We start from the raw sequence: 18,808 nt of genomic DNA on the forward strand, positions 1-18,808 counted from the left end.
TGTGCCTTGGGAGTCATCTTGGCTCGGCGGCCACTTCTAGGAAGAGTAGCTACAGTATTAAAGGGACATTTCATCGGTAGAAACATGAAACATTATTGAAAGTGGGTCATATTTGTAGTCACTTGTGCTCAGCGTTGTGCTCGTAAGACAAAACATGTCTGTGAAATAAACACGCCCAAACCCACGCAAAGTACCTCTTCTTGCCCAGGAACATTTACCAAAAAAACTTCCATATCCTGATCTGATGCGGAAAAGTTATACAAAAAGCACACATCGAGAGTACAGCCCTACTAGTTCGTCCAAGCTCTAGCCGGTGACCATAGAATCATATTGTGCATTTTTAATATTGCATATTAAAATTGATTTAATACCTAATTACATTAAAATTGTGTAATTTTACTTGAGTAAAAGTACGTTAATGTACTTAAATATTAAATGTAATAGAGTAAAAATTATGAAAATATGCTTTGGAATGTATGTTTTCCAAAGAAAACCATGAATAAAATACAAATACTTGAAAAAATACTTTTAAGTAGAAAGTAAAACCTCTGCTTGATAGTGACCTGTGGTCTGTGGACATTGGCATGACAATCTATTTACTCCTCCTTTCTGTGTTTTTTGTCAGTCTGTAAACGATAGCTCCGAATTCTTGTTAATCTGTTAGTGCAGTCTACACTGTAAAAAAATCCGTAGAAATTTCAGTGTTGTTGCAGCTGGGTTGCCGGTAGTTTGCCGTGGATTTGAATTTGTGTTGTTTGCTGGCGGGAGTTTGTTCAAAGTTAAATAAATTTTAAATATTAACAGGTCTTTATCTTTACAGAATAAAACTATACAATAACAGCGTCATGCAAAGCATTCTGCAAAGCATCAACCTTTTTCTGTTTTTTGCTTCAGATTTTGTTTCCCAGAATGTTTTGCTTGATGCTGTTTTTTAGTTTTACTCTGTAAAGACAAAGACTTGTAAATGTTTAATGTTCATTTAACTTTCAACAAAATGTTGCCAGTAAATAATATACTTCCTGCTTTGCTACTGTTCGGACGCTTTTACTTGCACTCTGTGCTTTGCGCTTTTGCTTTTTCGCTTTTATCTTTTGATTCAACTACCAGCAGTTCAGCACAGTGCTCAAACTAAACAATTGGGCTCTCAAACTAAAACTACAAATTCCTGGAACTATATTGATATTTGGAATATTCAACAACTTGGGGTTTCTATCATAGCAGTCTACCAGTCTGCTATTGCCGGCAGCTGACAATCCTAAAACAGGACAACACAGCTGCCCACACTCAAACAGAAGAAAAGAAGAAAAAATGCCTTCTTTTGGATCTCAATCCACCTGCTGCTCAAACTGCCACAGACTTTTACAAAAGATTGCGGTTCTCGAAACAAAGTTACTTGTAGCGCTGCCGACCCTGCCAGAACATACAGCGGAGCTTCATCGTGGTCCTCCTCTACATAAAGCTGGTGAGTCCTGTGAACCTAATGCTTATAAACAGGTCATAGTAAGCTCAGAGAAACCTAAAGTAATTGAGGACACAAACCGATGGCATAAACAGGGTGCGAGACCCAAAAGTGCTCAAGACATTAGACTGTCACGAGTGTCACAAATTGCTGCATTAGCATCATCTACCCCAGATATGGGTACAACTCGACTAGCCAATATTGGTTTTCTACCACCCCCTGTACGGCTTGAAAATAGATTTGAAGCACTAATGAGTTTGGGTGAAGAATCCCCAAATGTTAATGGACACAGATCACATCAGTCAGTAGCTTACAGAGCTAACAGACGCTCAATATCATACAGGCAGCGGCGCTCCGCTCAGACAGCAGCCGAGCCAAACACGCTGATAGTGGGTGACAATATTATCAGAAACTTTGAAAGCAAGGCTACCCGTACATACTGTTTTCCTCGTGCAACGGTTTCTGATGTTAACAAGGAACTTTGCAACATTCTGATGAAACATAAGTCTGTCAGTCGGATTGTCATACATGTGGGAAAGAATGATATTCGGAAAGAGCAGTCTGAGCTCCTTAAGGTGGATTTCAATGAACTTTTTGAAACACTTGCAAGACTGAAAGTTCAATCTTTCATCAGTGGACCTCTCCCAGCCCGGGGAACAAATATGTTTTCTCGGCTACTAAGTTTAAATTCATGGCTGCAAAAAACCTGCACCATGAGAGGACTGAATTACATTGACAATTTCAATATCTTATGGAGCCAAAGGCAACTTTTTAACACAGATGGGATCCACCCAAACAAACTAGGTGCTAGGTTGCTTAAAGACAATATATTTTTCTCCATGCATCATCCATCAGCTGAGTGTGCCAGTCCACTACTGAACAGCGGAAATGACCACAGGATTTCACACCAGCACCCGGATGGACATTCAGATGACAAGGATAAAACTCTGCAGTCACAACTACTGTTCACAGACACAGCTCAGGCTGAGCCTGGCCCACAGACCTCGCTACAGCTGGATTGTGAATCAACACCCAAGGACGTTTCTGTTGATAATGACCAGAGGAATGATAACACTCCCTCCCAGCCTTCAGGAACACCAGAATCACAGCTGATGTCGTCACACTCTCTCTACCTCTCTCCAACATCACCACTTGTGGGGTTTTCATAGAAAATTGATAAAGTGTTATCTGCTGTAACAAAGCTCTCACACTCTATTTCTGCGAGTCCCCAAATATCAACCAAGAAACGGCGGGCTCCTCAACCACCAAAGCCTTCGGGCTCAGCCCGCCCTCCCCCTCCATCTGAGAGAGCACTCCGACCTCTGCCTCAACGTCAGGGATCACACCAGCCCTCATCTGCAAACAGCACTGGTAACTGATGTGTGTTGGGTTCCCGCTACGTCAGCAGTAACAATCATAAATATTTTAAGAACAAGCGGGTGCCCGATGTCCCTTTAGCTTTCCCTATCTCGGTCCTGACATGTGATAGAAAGATGAAGGCCGTCTCCAGCCGCACAGCAATTCTATCTAATCTACTGCCTATTATACGTCATTCTGAGATTGATACAGTGCCAAAACCAGTTACTGTTAAGTTAGCACTTCTGAACATCCGTTCACTAAAGAACAAATCCTTTTTAGTTAATGATCTTATCACCACTAACAACCTGGACTTTATGTTTCTAAATGAAACTTGGTTAGATGACAGCTGCAGTGCTACAGTCCTCAATGAATCAGCCCCACCCAACTTTACCTTTATAAATGTCTGTAGAGCTGTTAGAAGGGGTGGAGGAATAGCTGCTTTATTCAAAGATGCCTTTCAATGCAAGCAAGTGTTACTTGGTGATTACCAGTCTTTTGAATATTTGTGTATTGCTTTAAAAGGTACACCACGCATTCTGTTTACAATTATTTATAGACCTCCCAAATACACCTCAGCATTTGTTGATGAATTCACAGAACTTTTATCAACAATTTCCTCTGAATTTGATTATTTTGTTATTGCTGGAGATTTTAATATTCATATAGACAATGCAGAAAACAATGCTGCAATTGAACTGTTAAATGTTTTAAACACTTTTGATCTGACCCAGCACGTGCAAGGTCCTACACACAATCGGGGACACACTCTTGATCTGCTCATTAGCAAGGGTCTAAACATTTCATCCACTGTAATCGAGGATGAAGCCCTATCTGACCATTTCTGTGTTTACTTTGATTTATTGATCTGTCCTGCCACTGATGCTAGATCTGTCTATGTTAAAAAAAGGTTCATAAATGAGAACACCAGTGAGGTATTTATGAATGCTATGTCAATGTTGCCAAACATATCGGCAGACTCTGTTGATGTTCTCCTTGAAAACTTTAACATAAAAGTTAAAGATGCTATTGATGGTATAGCTCCAGTAAAGGTCAGGGTGATCACTGGCAGACGTAAAGCACCCTGGAGAAACACAACAGCAGTACAGCACATGAAAAGAACATGCAGAAAAAGCTGAACGTATGTGGCGGAAAACAAAACTTGAAGTACATTATAGCATCTATAAGGACAGTCTTCGTGCTTTCAATGTAGAACTAGGCACAGCTAGACAGACCTTCTTTTCAAACATTATAAACAAAAACATAAACAACACTCGCACTCTTTTTGCTACTGTAGAGAGACTAACAAACCCCCCAAATCAAGTTCCTAGTGAAATGCTCTCTGACAACAAATGCAATGAGTTTGCAACCTTCTTCTCTGAGAAGATCAGTAATATCAGAATGACGATCAATACGGCCTCATATTGTACTGTGATCAGTCAGATATCATTGCAACAACCTCAGAAATTAGCCATTCTCTCAGAATTTGACATAACTGATATAAAAACCTTGGAAGAAACAGTACAACATCTTAAAGCATCAACTAGCAGCCTTGACACGCTCCCCACATCTTTTCTCAAAAAGGTACTTAACTGCTTAGAAACTGACCTCTTAAAAATAGTAAATACCTCTCTGATCACAGGCACCTTTCCAGAGTCATTAAAAACAGCAGTTGTTAAGCCTCTCCTAAAAAAGAGTAACCTAGACAAAACCATACTTAGCAACTACAGACCAATCTCAAATCTTCCGTTTATAGGCAAGATCATTGAAAAGGTTGTTTTTAATCAGCTGAACAAATTCTTAAACTCAAATGACTATCTGGACAATTTTCAATCTGGTTTCCGTCAGCATCACAACACAGAGACAGTGCTCATAAAGATAATAAATGATATTCGCTTAAACTCTGATTCAAGTAAAATATCAGTGCTGGTGCTACTAGATCTTAGTGCTGCCTTTGACACAGTAGATCACACCATACTCTTACATAGACTGGAAAACTGGGTAGGGCTCTCTGGGATGGTCCTCAAATGGTTTAAAACATACCTACAAGGAAGAGGTTACTATGTGAACATAGGTAACCATAAATCTGAGTGGACATCCATGACATGTGGAGTCCCACAGGGTTCAATTCTTGCACCTTTTCTGTTTAATTTGTATATGCTCCCACTTGGTCAAATAATGAAAAAGAATCAAATTGCTTACCACAGCTATGCAGATGACACCCAGATATACTTAGCCCTGTCACCCAATGACTACAGCCCCATTGACTCTCTATGTAAATGCATTGATGAAATTAACGGTTGGATGCGTCAAAACTTCCTCCAATTAAACAAAGACAAAACTGAAGTCGTCGTATTTGGAAATAAAGATGAAACTCTCAAGGTTAACACATACCTTGACTCTAGGGGTCTAAAGACACAAAATAAAGTCAGAAATCTTGGTGTAATTTTTGGAGTCTGGCCTTAATTTCAGTAGTCACATGAAAGCAATAAGCAAATCAGCTTACTTCCATCTCAGAAATATTGCCAGAATTAGATGTTTTGTATCAAGACGGGACTTAGAGAAACTTGTTTATGCTTTCATCACCAGCAGGGTGGATTACTCCAATGGACTCCTTACTGGGATCCCCAAAAAGACCATTAGACAGCTGCAGCTTATACAAAACGCTGCTGCCAGAATTCTGACCAGAACCAAAAAATCTGAGCACATCACTCCAGTCCTCAGTTCCTTACACTGGCTACCTGTTACATTTAGAATAGATTTTAAAGTATTGTTACTCGTTTATAAATCACTTCATGGCTTAGGACCCAAATACATGACAGATATGCTAACTGAATATAAACCTAAAAGATTACTCAGATCATTAGGATCAGGTCAGTTAGAAATACCAAGGGTTCACACAAAACAAGGTGCGTCAGCATTTAGCTTTTATGCCACCTCTAGCTGGAATCAGCTTCCAGAAGAGATCAGATGTGCTTCAACAGTAAACACTTTTAACCCTTGTGCCTTGTTCCAATTCACTGCCCTTTCGTGTTGTTGGCGGCCAAGAATGGCCACTAAATTGAATGGCTGTAAAAATGTATCAGATTAATATTTTTTTCAATTTTTTTTTGCATAAATCTGTTAATCAACCTCAGAACTGATCAAAACTACCAAATGTTTCCAAAAATTTCATGATTTTAACTCTTTAATTGCCAAGCTCATGAGTGATGGCACTGATTTGAGGAAGAAAAAAAATCACTGATTTTTAATATAAAAAGTGAATGTGGACTGGATTTTCTTTTGCCTTTTTTGCAGTCTTGGGCATGTTGAAGATTGGTGGGGGCATTGGCTTTGATGCATTTTTGGTTTTTGTGCAGCATCAGATTAAATTTTTTTCTCCCTCATTTATTGTTTATGGCCACCTTTCCCCACTGACCTCCATTATAACAACATTTTTTGATTGCGGAGCCGTGACACCTTGTTATCATGCATTCTTGGTTCTTTGTGGTTGTGCCTTTTGCAGGGAGGTGAAGTTTGTCATTTTTGCTGTTGATCACCATGTGGCGCCATTGGCCCTTTGGTGGCCTGTGCAAAGAAACAGAGCTTGGTTTCTGGTTTGTGCATCGAGTTATATGGACTGTGACACCATTGTGTGTGTGTGTGTGTGTGTGTGTGTGTGTGTGTGTAGGGTTAGTGTTAGTATTGAGGAGAGAGCACCTCCCTCGCGCACCAGTTGGTGCTGCACTGGTGAGAGGGATTTAGTCTCCTGTAGCTGTCCCTCTAGACACAAATCCACAGACACCAGCAGGCACCAGCAGCTCAGGAGTGAAGAGGGGAACATGCAAGTGGTGTACAGAACAAAAAAAAAGAACAGTCAGCACTTGTATTCGTTGTGGTAGACACACTTGCAGAGAGCACCAAGTAATATGCTGCAAGTCCTGCTGAAAAGACTGAACACACACACGTACACATATACACACTAAAAATTAGTTTGATTGTTTAGTTCTCCATCCATCTTCTACTCTTGCTTCATTGTTCAGTTTATTTGAAGTTGTTTTTGCATTTTGGTTCATAATAAATGTTGTTCATAAATCTGATTCAGAGAATATTTTTTACAGATTTTTCTACACACACACACACACACACACACACACACACACACACACACACACACACACACACACACACACACACACACACACACACACACACACACACACTCTCTCTCTCTCTCTCTCTCTCTCTCTCTCTCTCTCTCTCTCTCTCTCTAATATGCTGTTATACTCCATATAACTCAGTGTACAATCCAGAATTGAAGCTCTGTTTCCTGCACAGGCTACCAAAGGGCCAATGGTGCCACATGGTGATCAACAGCAAAAATGACAAATTCCACCTCCCCGCAAAAGGCAAAACCACAAAGAATCAAGAACGCGTGGCAATAAGGCGTCATGGCTCTGCAATCAAAAAATGTTGTTATAATGGAAGTCAATGGGGAAAAAATGGCCACAAACAATAAATGAGGGAGAAAAAAAATTAATCTGATGCTGCACAAAAACTAAAAATGCATCAAAGCCAATGTTTTTAGCAATCTTTAGCATGCCCAAGACTGTAAAAAAGGTAAAAGAAAATCCAGTCCACATTCACTTTTTATATTGAGAATCGGTCATTTTGTGTGTATTTTTTTCCCGGATCGGTGACACTACTTATGGACTTGGCGATGGGAGAGTTGAAATCATGGAATTTTTGCAAACATTTGGTAGTTTTGATCGGTACTGAGGTTGATTGACAGATTTATGCAGAAAAAGTGTGAGGAAGGATTCATCCGATGTATTTTTGCAGCGGTTTGGTTTGGTGGCCTTTTTTGGCCGCTAACAACACGTAAGGGTAGTGAATTTGCCCACGGTATATTGTTGAGTTTTTGAAAAATTTCAAAGCATTTTCTTAAAATATGTGTAAATATAAGATTTGTCACCAAAAATCATTCCATTTGCTGAAACACAGAGAAAGTTGTGGCCAAATTAAGACAAAAAAATTGCAAAAATGGCCAAAAATGGCCCCAACAACACATAAGGGTTAAATCTAGATTAAAAACACATCTGTTTAACTTTGCATTTACTGAATGAGCACTGTGCTGCTTCACACTGACTGCACTTTTAAGTCAAGTCACTTTTACTTCTGTTTTATTCTTTTTAACATTTTAAAGTGTTTTTATTAAAATCACATTTATTTTCTTTAATTGTTATTCTAAATTTTCATGTATCTTTGTTTTTATTGTGATTTTATTGTGTATCTATTAATTTTACATTTTCTTTTTTCTCTTTTATATATTGTTTTCTCATTTCTATGTAAAGCACTTTGAATGACCTCTGTGTATGAAATGTGCTATACAAATAAACTTGCCTTGCCTTGCCTAAATATAAATCTACGGTAAGTTACCGGCAACCCAGCTGCAATAACACAATAACAGGAATTTTTTACAGTGTATCGCACAACAGCTGTTTTCCATTTAGAGGCGTTTTCACTGTGGTTTCGCTGATTTCACACTGTACACTCATTCTGCCGCCCTGTCTTTTGCCACTCAGTGGGTGTAACCGCAGTCACTTTCGCTGAAGGTGACGTCACATGCATACCCTCTATAGGTCTTTAGCGTGAGTGGGTCCCACCCATAGCCCCCACATTGGAAAAATGAGGAATGAGTGTCTGTAGTCTTTCACCCTCGACAAAGATACAGCAGTTCCTTCTTTCAATGACGCAAAATGACGATTTTTACATCATTGAAAGAGGGAAGTGCAACACTGAAATCTGCATTTCTCCCATCTAATGGGAAACTGAGGGAATGATGCACGACCATTTAAAAACATGACTGGGGTTATAACGATACAAAGCTTAATGCAAATCGGTGAAGTGTCCCTTTAAACTGTCTCCATTTATAGACAGTTTGTCTCACTGTCGACTGATGGATGTCTAAACATTTTGAGATTGTTTTGTATCACTATTCAGCCTTATGGAGTGCAATAACTCTTAATCGGATATCTTTAGAGAGCTCCCTCTTGCAAGGCACTGATGTTTCTTACGGACAGCAATCTTAAAATGTTTAAGTGTCTTTTTTATTAATCAAAGTAGCACTAAACCACACATTTAAACCAATTTTATTAATTGGACTCCAGTTTGCCAACTTCTGAAACAAATTAGTTTATGTGTTCACTTACATTTTCCTCCAGCACTGTGAATGTTGAATGGGGGTTTTCAAAAAAGACATAAGAAATTAGAATTATTTGTGTGTTGTTGGCTTATGAGTTGTGTTTGTCTATTGTTGTGACCTAGATGAGGATCAGATCACATTTTATGGCAACTCACTGTAGAAAAACAGTTCATTCATAGGGGTTCACATACTTTTTCTTGCAACTCTACAGTATATGAACGTTTTAATAGTAATCATGTATCATTAGCTTTGAGGTAGAGTCAGTCCCAGAGATTATTTTTGGTATTTTAAATTTCAAACTCAGCTTTTAATTCAAATTTTAATAGTGACAATATAATTTTTAATGATAAAATAGTACTTAATTTTAAATATACCAAACATAATCATTTTAAATACAAGGCTCAAGACATTTGAACAATAAGATACATTGCATACTTAAACTTGAATTGTTCTGCTCGGTCAAATCTTTGCTGCTTTTTCTTTCTCTCCACACTGGGAGCTTCTTTTGGCCAGTATTGTCATGTTCAGGATGAATGTCTAACCACAAAAACACATATTTAGTTATAGTCCCATACAATAATTTCTGGTTCATGGTTATTATATGCATATTATATGTACTCACTCTGATTGGCTGACAGGCTGCTGATGTAATGCTGAATGTGACTAAGGTCTGTTGGGCTGGAAATGGAGCCGTTGCCTTCCACCGAGCCCTCCCCCCTTGATCCTTTCCTGTCAGTAACATGGCACCACAATTAAGTCTATGTATTTGGAATTCAAAATGTATACATTTATTATATAAATAAGGAGTGTGTAGCACCTGTGATGTGTGATCTGTATGCGGTCAAGGTCTCTCTGTAGGTCTTTTTGGTTGCTTTTCATCTCACATAGTTGTGCTAGAGCAGTGCCTATATCCTCCTGCGTACACACACACACACACACACACACACACACACACACACACACACACACACACACACACACACACACACACACACACACACACACAAAATAATGAAATTCGTAGCAACAATAAAAAACATAAAATAACTGTCTGTCATAATTAAAGGTCCCATTCTTTCTGTGTTTTTGAAGCTTTGATTGTGTTTACAGTGCACAATATAACATGTGTATATGTTTCACGTGTTAAAAAATGCTGTATTTTTCACACAATTTACTTATCTGTATACCGCTGTTTTCACTGTCCTAAAAACGGGCTGATGTCTTCCTTGTTATATTAAGTCCCTCCCTCAGAAATACGTATCGAGTTCTGATTGTGTAGCTTGTTTAGTGTGTTGTGATTCGATAGCAGCTTAGCTTGCCGTTAGCTTAGCTGGCGACTGACATATTCCTGTGGGCGGAGGTTAGTCAAAAAAACTATAGAGGGTATGCATGTGACATGACTGTCTTTTGCCACTCAGTGGGCGTAACCGCAAAGCGGCAGCTTTTGAGTACAGTGTGAAATCAGCGCAAACACGTCTAAATGGGAAAAAGCTGTTGTGCGATAGACTGTACTAACAGATTAACAAGAATTCTGAGCTATCATTTTACAGACTGCCAAGAAACACCAAAAGGAGATGTTAATTGATTGTTCATTCCAACGTCCACAGACCACAGGTGGGTTGACAAGTTGCTGGGGTCACTATCAAGCAGAGGTTTTAACAAATTCTGTTAAAAAGAATTCACATAAAATGTCCAGTAAATGTAATTATCCTGCAATAGTTATTTTGACTAGAACAAAGCACTCTCATATGGGTCATATGCTATTGCCGCAATAGGTAGCCTGTCTGGAACCGACCGAATTTTAAACCACAATACTGTATGACACTTGCATTACATGCGAACGGCCCCTACACTAATAGAATTCTGTTTTTCTCTCCCTGTCTCGTCCTTGACCCTGAGGGCAATGAGACAAACAGACCCAGTTCCTGCTGCTGTGAAGGTCATCACACCACTGATCTACTGATGCCCAGCCGATGCGCGTCCAACGACCACCGGCTAAACCAGTTTAATCTGCTTACCCACTTCCTATCCCTACCGTGTTTATATATATAAATATATATTAATTTCTTCCAAGGGTTTTTTGTCCTTCTAAGAGTTTTTCCCACTGGGTTTTCTCCTAGGGGTTTTTTCGTCCCTGGGAAAGTCAGCCAACTTTGGCTTAACTTAAGCACTTTACTGTATACGTTACATTATTACAACGCTCGCTTGTACGGTTTATCCTTAGCCACAATATTCTACTTCTCATATTATCTATTGATTTTCTATGTTCTCCCCTACATTTACTCATGTAAAGCTGCTTTGCAACAATTTACAATTGTGAAAAGCGCTATATAAATAAAATTGAATTGAATTAAAGAAAATATATCACCTGGCAGTGAACTTTGAGCTTTATCATATTACAGGTATTATTTATGCTATTATAGCAACATTACACACTAGGGTTAAAAAATGGGATCAGAAAGAATGTGACCTTTAAAAACAAAACACTGACACACAACATGTCAACAGATCAACAATCAACACTCAACAATTTTCAACAAATCTTGACAAGACAGATTTAATGAATATAAGGTATGTGAATGCTAAATTGATAATGTAATTTTAATTGCATATTGTATTTGTTAATTATTGGTTATATGAAATATATATGAATACATTTCACACTTTCTCTATGTATGTCTGTGTTTCAGAACCTGTAAGGTGTTAAGCGTGTTTCTGAGAGACAGGATCTTGTCACTAGTTTCCTGTTGATAGGTGGAGACTGTCTCTTCCAGTTGACTGTAGGTTTGCCGTAGGGTGGCAACATCTTCGGCCACCCTACCAAAACCTAACTTCAGCTCCGAACACATTGACTGAAACTAAAGTAAGGGATCAGAGTTTGAGGTTTAATGAGAAACTGAACCAAAGATAAAGAATTAATCAGGAGTAAAAGCCAGGACAACAACTTCAGATTACTGTAGTTTCTTTTAGTAAGGGGTCACACTAAATATGGCCTGAGCGCAGTCACACTCTTTCTGTTAGTGATTGTTTACATAAGCTGCTTTATATTTAAACACGAGTGTGCTTTAAAGCAGTGGTTTTCAAACTGGGGGCCGCGAGATGGTGCCAGGGGGGCCCCAGTTTTATGACATTTCATGAAATACATTAATATATCATGAATTCTTTGTAATATAATTTTATGTTTTTTTTTAATTAAAATGTTGAGTTTTAGAACAGTTTTTTGTCACAGATTTTCTTTGGGGGGCCGTGAAGGAATGCACCGTACACAAGGGGGGCCGCATGCTGAAAAAGTTGGGGAACCACTGCTTTAAAGGGACACTTCACCCATTTGCATTAAGCTTTGTATAGTTAGAACCCCAGTCATGTTTTTGAATGGTCATGCTCGTGCATCATTTCCTCAGTTGCCACTGAGACAGGAGAAATACAGATTTCAGTGTTGCACTTCCTTCTTTCAATGATGCAAAAATCATCATTTTGCATAATTGAAAGCAGAAAGTCCAATATCTTTGTTGAGGGGGTGAGACTACAAACACCATTTTTCTCGGTCAAATAGGCACCAAATTCGAAATGTATTTTGCATTTCCTTTAATTAGTTGGATTTTATGAAGGATGTATTTAAAGGGGACATATCATGGAAATCCTTTTCCATGTTTAAGTGCTATAATTAGGTACCCAGTGCTTTTATCAACATAGAAAATTGTGAAATAGAACAACCAATTAAAGGGACACTTCACCCATTTGCATTAAGCTTTGTATAGTTAGAACCCCAGTGATGTTTTTGAATGGTCATGCATAATATCCTCAGTTGCCACTGAGACAGGAGAAATACAGATTTCAGTGTTGCACTTCCTTCTTTCAATGATGTAAAAAGCATCATTTTGCATCATTGAAAGAAGGAAGTGCAATATCTTTGTTGAAGGGGTGTGACTACAAACACCCCTTTCTCGGTCAAATAGGCACCAAATTCTAAATGTATGTTACATTTCGACTACAAATGTGACACAATTTCAATAAAGATTAATGTTTCTATGGGTGAAATGCTCCTATAACTTAGTTTTGGTAAACCATTCTCTGCAAGCATGTGAAAAAATACACTCTAAAAAATTTGCTGTAATTTTGCAGCTGGTTGCCAGTAACTTACTGTAGAAGATAAAGTCAAAAAAAGGTTTCATGTTCATTTAACTTTGAACAAAATGTTGCCAGTAAATAACATAAATGTAAAATCTACAGTAAGTTACTGGCAGCTAGTTGCAAGAAATACCCATTAATACTGTAATTTCTACAGACATTTTTTACAGTGTATGTAATTGCAATTTGGCTCCCCTTGTGATGTCAGGAGATGATAATACCACCCCTTAATCTGCACTAAACTAACTACGGCGCTCCCAGTAATGGCGTTTTTCTATAGAGGGTTTGCATTGACGTCACTTTTCCACCTGACCATGGCGGAGCTCGCCCTGTTGAGTGGCAAACATTCAACAAAATGACTGGTTTTCATAGTGGCTGTTGCGGAAATGTCAGTAAAACTGACTATTATCAGCTTAAAATGAATTTAGTTGGCCTTAACAGTGACCCTAACAACTTGCCAAACAATCAGTAGTCTGTGGATATTGGCATATGGCCAAACATTGCTTTTCCTGACATATATGTTTGTCTTGCCTAACACTATTAAACCATCCCACCTTTGTAGAACACAAGCAGGGGCGGAGTGGGACCAAAAAATCTACCGGGAAATTTTGTGTACCACCGGCCCTCCGTGGTAAAAAAAAAAGGTCTTGTATTTGTAGTAAAACTACGGTAATACAAATCGTAATCAATCTGAAAAAAAATCATAGTTCATAATAATAATAAAATCATCAAATCATGGATAATTTTCCTAAATGAGTAACTATTCAAAATGATAGGCCTACCTTTTTGAAAGACGGAGATGCGCACCTGTCAATCAGCTATTACATAACAGAGGGAGGCCAGAGATGAACGTGCTCATAAACGGGAGTAATATGGAATACTTTCTTTACATCTTTGAAAAACTGTAAGAATTTTTCCTTTAAATATAATTTTTGTCATATAAAGTTTTGAGAGATAATAATGTTTTTTTTTCCACTGTTATTGCTCATTTATTTTAACGTGTTTGGCGCATTTACCTCAGAGTTTATTTCAGTTATTTTGCTTTTTTTCCGGTAATAATAATACAATTTACATGCCAATCCTACTTCCTTATATTAAGTTATGTGGATATTTATTGCCATATAAGACGTTCATTGCCGTTATATACTCTCGACTAATATTCAAATCATATGCGGAATAATGTGTGCATCTGAATAAATAGCACGAAGTGTAAAACTCATGCAATACATACGCCAAATTCCACTTTGGCGTGCATATGATACGCCAGTCCTTCCCATTCACTTAAAGGAATAGTCTACTCATTTTCAATATTAAAATATGTTATTACCTAAACTAAGAATTGTTGATACATCCCTCCACCATCTGTGCGCGCGCACGCAAGCGCCGGAGCGCGCTGCGACGCTTCGATAGCATTTAGCTTAGCCCCATTTATTTAATGGTACCATTTAGAGATAAAGTTAGAAGTGACCAAACACATCAACGTTTTTCCTATTTAAGACGAGTAGTTATACGAGCAAGTTTGGTGGTACAAAATAAAACGTAGCGCTTTTCTAAGCGGATTTAAAAGAGGAGCTACACTCTATGGCGCAACAGCACCTTCGGGAGCACCTCGACTCGGCGCAGTAACACCCTCCCTCTCCCATTATGAGAGGGAGAAGGGGAGCGGACTTTTCAGGCGAGTCGAAGTACCCGTAACCGCAGTCACTTTTGCAGAAGGTGACGTCACATGCATACCCTCTATTGCATAGTATCTCACGGTTTGGGTCGGGTCGGCTTACTTTTGGGGTCTTTGGTTGGGTTTCCAAGCGAGCTGAACTGATACTAATACGTGACTTGAAAACAGTGTTTGCGCTGTTTCGAGCAAACCTGTTGTCATCTGTGCTTTGTTGTAAGTTCCCAAACTCCCTTTTAGCGGTGAAAAAAATTCACATGTTGAGAATCAGGAACACCATACCAGTGTTTTCCAGACTTGGGGTTTGTGGCGGCACATTCGTGACGCGAAACTCCGCATGTACAGCATTTTGCAACTTAAATCAGGCTCAGCGGAGCACGTCGACTGATGCCACGGGTGTTTGTACAAAAACTGTCATGTTAGACAACTGTAGTGATAAACACGAGGTGCAAACATTTATTTGTGGTGGTCAATTTTGATTTTGTGGCGGACTGAGAAATAAATTAATGTATGGGAAGGAATAGCATTCCAATGACGCTCTCACTTTTATGATGTCACAGCAGTAGGCAGCGCAAATATAATGACACGACCTGAACCGTGGGGCACATTTTTGCTCACACCTACAAAGTGGCAATTTTAACATGGTATAATAAATTATCTATATAGTATTTTGAGCTGGGGACACCAAAAATGTATTTGAAAGTTTTGTGAAATTTCCCCTTTACAGTTTTTTTTCTTATTCGCTTTGGTACAATTTTCACAATCATGAGGTAAAACTTCACAACTGTTAGTACAAAACTCAAAGCAGATCATCAAAAAGTCAGTTAATCACATTTTCAATTGACTTAGTACAACACACAAAAAACTTAATCATTGTGTCATCAAAGAAATATCTTTCATATGAAGTAATTGTCTTTCACAATCCAGTGCTCACAATACTTTTGATATGCTTCTCAACTCATTTGCGTAAATACATTTGACCAGCCCTGAATCCGAATGATCTTAATGGTTAATCACTGAACCATTTGGTAAACCTATATATTTTCATTTCAGCAATATACAGTATATAGATTTTGAGAACTACAGAAATAAAAAGTGTGTTTGTAAACATATAAATTATGTGTAACCACACATGATAAAATATTCTTTACTGTATTGCTAATTGATTTTACATAGTGTTACAGTTTTTTTTTATTCGCTTTGGTGCTATTTTCACAAGTATGTGGTAAAACCTCACAGCTTTTAGTACAAAACTCAAAGCAGATCATCAAAAAGTCATTTTTTTCAAACATGTAATCACATGTTCAATTGACTTAGTACAACACACAAAATTATACATTCACTTTTTCACCACACTTAATGATTGTGTCATCAAAGAAATACATTTCATTTGAAGTAATTGTCTTTCACAATACAATGCTCACAATACTTTTGATATGCTTCTCATTTCATATGCGTAAATACATTTGACCAGCACTAAATCCAACTGATCTTAATGGTTAATCACTGAACCATTTGGTAAACCTATATATTTTCATTTAGGCAATATACAGTATGTGGATTTTGAGAAGTACAGAAATAAAATGTGTGTTTGTACAAACATATAAATTATGTGTAACCACACATGATAAAATACTCTTTATTAGGGCCCGAGCACCGAGGAGCAGGCCAGAATGGCCTGCACCGAAAGGTGCGAAGCCCTATTGGTTTTGCTCGAATTTATTAGGGCCCGAGCACCGAGGAGCAGGCCAGAATGGCCTGCACCGAAAGGTGCGAAGCCCTATTGTTTTTGCTCGGATTATTATTTTTTAGGGCCCGAGCACCGAGGAGCAGGCCAGAATGGCCTGCACCGAAAGGTGCGAAGCCCTATTGTTTTTGCTCGAATTTATTATTAGGGCCCGAGCACCGAGGAGCAGGCCAGAATGGCCTGCACCGAAAGGTGCGAAGCCCTATTGTTTTTGCTCGGATTATTATTTTTATTATTATTATTTTTTTTTTTATTTTTTTTTTTACGTTTCGGGGCAATTTGGGGGCCTTAACATACTCAAAAACTCTTGAAATTTTGCACAGATATCAGAGTCGTCGGCCATCAGGTCCGGGCAAAGGCCGGACCACGGGCGTGGCAAGGGAGCTCTGTAGCGCCCCCTGTAATTCAAAAACAAACATTGGGGCACAGATCGGGCAAAAATGTACGCACATGTACGAGAGTTGGTACACATATAGAACTCATCAACCCGAACAACTTTCGCCCTTAAACCTATTAGCTCCGCCCAACAGGAAGTCGGCCATTTTTGATTGTTTCAAAAACGCATGTGATGAACTTTTAAATACTCCTCCAAGGGGATTTATGCGATTGACACCAAACGCGGTGAACATGATGTCGAGACATTGTACTTGCTAAATTGCGAAGGGATTTTTGATATCTCGAACGGTTCTGCCATGGCGAAGCGACAAAGTCATGGCGAAATCAGAGAAACAGGAAGTGTCTAATATCTAAGTCAAAAAATGTCTTATTGTAATAATACGCAGGACGTTTGTTCGTCTGAAGATTCCGAACGCATCGATGTGCCTATTGTGAGTCTCGGGTATAGCGCCACCACCAGGTGCCAGGAAGTGTGTCAGTCACAAAGGTGGATTTTTTTGACAGTTCCATCCAATGTTCTTTTAAATACTCCTTCTAGGATTTTTATGAGATTGACACCAAAATTGGTCAACATGATGCCGAGACATTGTAGATGATAAATTGCGAAGGAATTTTTGATATCTCCAACGCTGTTCCCATGGCAACACGGCAAATTTTACTTTTATTTCAGGCATATTTAGGGCTCTTGGCGTGCTTAGATTAACCTAAAACTTGGCACACACATCAGAGTTGTTGGCTGTTAAGTGTGCACAAAAAGGTCAGATAAAGGCGTGTCTATTAAGTGGCTCACTAGCGCCCCTGTTTGTCTAAAATGTGTTTTTTTTACCTACAGTCCCTAAATGGGTCAGTAACAACATTAAACAGCCCACTGATATTTACCCACTTGATCCACTTGCCCACCATGCATCGTTTTCTCAGAGGCATCGTATAGCGGGAAAATAACGTGCGAGGGCCCGCCATCGCTGCTTGCAGCTATATTTTTTATTATTATTTTTTTTTAACATTTTTGGGCATTTTGGGTGCCTAAACATACTCGAAAACTCTTGAAATTTGGCACAGACGTCAGAGTCGTCGGCCATTAGGACTGGGCAAAGGCTGGAACACGGGCGTGGCAAGGGAGCTCTGTAGCGCCCCCTGTAATGCAAAAACAAACATTGGGGCACAGATTCGGCAAAAATGTACGCACATGTACGAGAGTTGATACGCATATAGATCTCATCGACCCAAACAACTTTTGCCCTCTAAAATTTAAGCTCCGCCCAACAGGAAGTCAGCCATTTTGGATTGTTTAAAAAATGCATGCGGTGAACTTTTAAATACTCCTCCTAGGGGATTCATGCAAATGACACCAAACGTGGTGATCATGAGGTCAAGACATTGGACTTGCTAAATTGCGAAGGGATTTTTGATATCTCGAACGGTGTTGCCATGGCGATGCGGCAAAGTCATGGCGAAATCAGAGAAACAGGAAGTGTCTAATATCTATGGCAAAAAATATCTTATTTTGATGCCATGCGGAGTGTTTGTTCGTCTGAAGATTCCGATCGCATCGATGTGCCTATTGTGAGTCTCGGGTATAGCGCCACCACCAGGCGCCAGGAAGTGTGTCAGTCACAAAGGTGGATTTTTTTGACAGTCCATCCGATGTTCTTTTAAATACTCCTTCTAGGATTTTCATGTGATTGACACCAAAAGTGGTCAACATGATGCCAAGGCATAGTAGATGATAAATTGCGAAGGGATTTTTGATATCTCAAACGCTGTTCCCATGGCAATGCCCCAACCTTTACTTTTATTTCAGGCATATTTAGGGCTCTTGGCGTGCTTAGATTAACCTAAAAGTTGGCACACACATCAGAGTTGTCG

General features: G+C 39.0%; 1 protein-coding gene across 3 annotated transcripts in view; it reads right to left on the reverse strand.

Annotated features, from left to right (window-relative positions):
• arhgef33 (Rho guanine nucleotide exchange factor (GEF) 33) overlaps nt 1–18,808 on the reverse strand; it is a 110,947-nt gene that overhangs the window by 21,944 nt on the left and 70,195 nt on the right. For 2 of the 3 annotated variants that reach the window (XM_073869427.1, XM_055171778.2), the window contains exons 3-5: nt 9,817–9,914; nt 9,622–9,728; nt 9,435–9,536 (exon numbers count right to left, since the gene is read on the reverse strand). In XM_073869427.1, coding sequence (XP_073725528.1) covers nt 9,435–9,536; nt 9,622–9,728; nt 9,817–9,914 — 307 coding nt within the window. Of the gene's footprint in view, nt 1–9,434; nt 9,537–9,621; nt 9,729–9,816; nt 9,915–11,692; nt 11,858–18,808 lie in introns of all 3 variants that reach the window. The other variant, XM_055171776.2, reaches the window with a different exon arrangement.

This window comes from Misgurnus anguillicaudatus, chromosome 7 (genome assembly GCF_027580225.2).
Source record: "Misgurnus anguillicaudatus chromosome 7, ASM2758022v2, whole genome shotgun sequence".
NCBI lineage: Eukaryota > Metazoa > Chordata > Actinopteri > Cypriniformes > Cobitidae > Misgurnus > Misgurnus anguillicaudatus.